General features: G+C 44.6%; 1 protein-coding gene across 1 annotated transcript in view; it reads left to right on the top strand.

Annotated features, from left to right (window-relative positions):
- Positions 1-2,146: 2,146 nt before the first annotated feature.
- Pmar_PMAR021305 (hypothetical protein) overlaps positions 2,147-2,276 on the top strand; it is a gene marked incomplete at both ends in the record, with an annotated part of 378 nt that continues 248 nt past the window's right edge. The window contains one exon of the mRNA XM_002769495.1: positions 2,147-2,276. Coding sequence (XP_002769541.1) covers positions 2,147-2,276 — 130 coding nt within the window.

The raw sequence follows: 2,276 nt of genomic DNA, 5'->3' as shown, positions 1-2,276 counted from the left end.
ACGTCGCTCTGCTTTCTTATGCGTAGTATAAATGTTGATGTGTATGAAACGGCTGAGCCCTATCTATCCTTGTGCTCTAGTTTTCCAACAATATCGATCCGTTCTGAATCATCCGGAGGTAGATCCTATTCGCTGGTGAGTGTGTCAGTGGCAACTTCGCTCACTTCTGTATATTATCATCACCAACAAGACAACCAACCAGCTGTCCGCCTCACTGTCCTGACCACCAACTTTTGCATGTGGGTCTCCTAGAGCTCGCTCGATGGTGTCGTCCCACTACAATGTGGAATATCAACTCAACACGGAGGATATGTGTATTATGTAGGAGAATCGCTTACGATGTATTGGCAGTAAAATCACAGCTTAGCTGAGTAGTAGGACAGCTGAATAGTGGGAGAGCGCAAATGGGTCGGCCAATTGTGTTGATACTGCAAATGGTGTGCTGGTTTCAGCGGATCTTGATAATGAGTAGTTAGAATGTTGTAGTCACTCGAAGACACAAAAGATTGTCCTCCATACTATGGAGTCCATAGTTGTCTTATAATTGTGATGTAGCTGTGTATCTAGTGTCAAGCTAGTATGTTAGTCTGCTACGATTGAACTTCCCTAGACTTTTTGCTGTTATTAATCTTACGTTCTACGTGAGATCAGACGGTGTTTCGTTGACTCAAAGGATATTGGAAAACCGTCATAACGGTATCACATTTGAGAAAGCCTAGCCTAGCAAGAAAAGTGTCATCACAGCGTCGTCACAACGCCGTTGGCACTAACTGACTATGATCCCTCTCATGTATGGTATAAGTAAGTTGTATCGCACAAGCAGTAGTTGTTAATGACGACTTGTTATTGCACTATTCGTACATTATAAACTCGGTACGGCTACCCAAGTGTTGAGGGTCGATACGCCTTCCTTGTCTCCCATTGAGGGAACGCCACAACTAGAGGACTCATAGGAAGAGCTTATCTATCTATATGATCAATAGTAGGATCACTTGACGCTAGGCTAAGATATGCACCGCGACACGGAGCAATAGCCAAGGAGACAACTTACACAGAAACTGAACACAATACTTCATTATAGCATTCAAAGTGTTCCCTCTACAAAGTGTTTAAAACAATATTTTTCTATCACCAAAACTCGACTTTAAGATTGGGCTTACTAAGATTGTGCTGCTGCGTCGAATAGGCGGACGATTGAATATTACGGGGAACCCGCATCTTACGTCGAAGAATGATTCATCCGCAACAGAAAATACTCCTTGGATCATCCATAAATTCTTACGATATTGCAAATATCTATAATATTTATAATATCTGATATGGTTACTAGGCTTCTTTGCCATGCTGACAGTATGACGGGTGTTGTAAATCGGTAAAAACGTAAATCGGTATATCTAGTCTTGTGTGCATTGATGAACAATATATATCTCACATTCCCCAGGGCGTTTTGTGGAGGTGAATCGACTGGATTCAGCTGGTGTCAGTCAGATCGCGTACGGCTCTTTCTGCCGAGTTCATCCCACACATTGGGAGGGATTGAAAAGACGGAAATGAAGTGGTCGAGCTCGCGATATAAACGCGTTCTAACTGACGCGGCGTGAGGGTTGCGCAGGAGTTTGGGAGGTTGATAACTCTCCCGTTTCACCGTTTCATCTGCACGCGACCGTTTCATCTGCAGACGACCGTTTCATCGATTACGCCACTTTTGTACTAATCCACTTTTGTACCAAATCAAGTAGCGCTCGCCCCTATTTTAAAAACTTCCCTTCGGGAAGCGCTTCGCTCCGCGAACCACTTCTGTGCTAAAATCGTTCCTTTTGTGGAAAATTTGACCCAGTTGATTGAGCTTGTACCACTCTCAAACCACTTCTGAACCAAATAAAATAGCGCTCGCCTTAGAACAAAAATAGCAAATAGTTGATCGAATAGCTCTCCGTCAGGTCGAAAACAGAGTAGAAGTCCTGACTCGAGGAAGTACTAATCCTGATGACATCGTGGATATGTGGATGGCTATGCTCTGTCGGCAGGGTGGGGTTACACCTGCTCGAGGCGTATTGGTGGGAACAACTCACTTCGGCTTCTTGCGGGTCCCTGATAGCATCCTGAAAGGCCGTGAGCTCTATCTCCAATCCGTTCTGGATCCGACATGTGGACACTATGCCGCATCTGGCGTTGTGGATGGTCAGGTGAATTTTATGGACAGTATGAATATGTCGGTCCCGTCTTCGGGTTTTTTGTACAAGCCCTACGCCAGCTGTATGGTTCAAAACGTGTAC

The sequence above is a fragment of the Perkinsus marinus genome, assembly GCF_000006405.1.
Source record: "Perkinsus marinus ATCC 50983 genomic scaffold scf_1104296965590, whole genome shotgun sequence".
In the NCBI taxonomy this organism is placed as follows: Eukaryota; Perkinsozoa; order Perkinsida; family Perkinsidae; genus Perkinsus; species Perkinsus marinus.
Note: the sequence above shows the minus strand (reverse complement) of the source record. Positions and strands in the feature narration are given on the sequence as shown.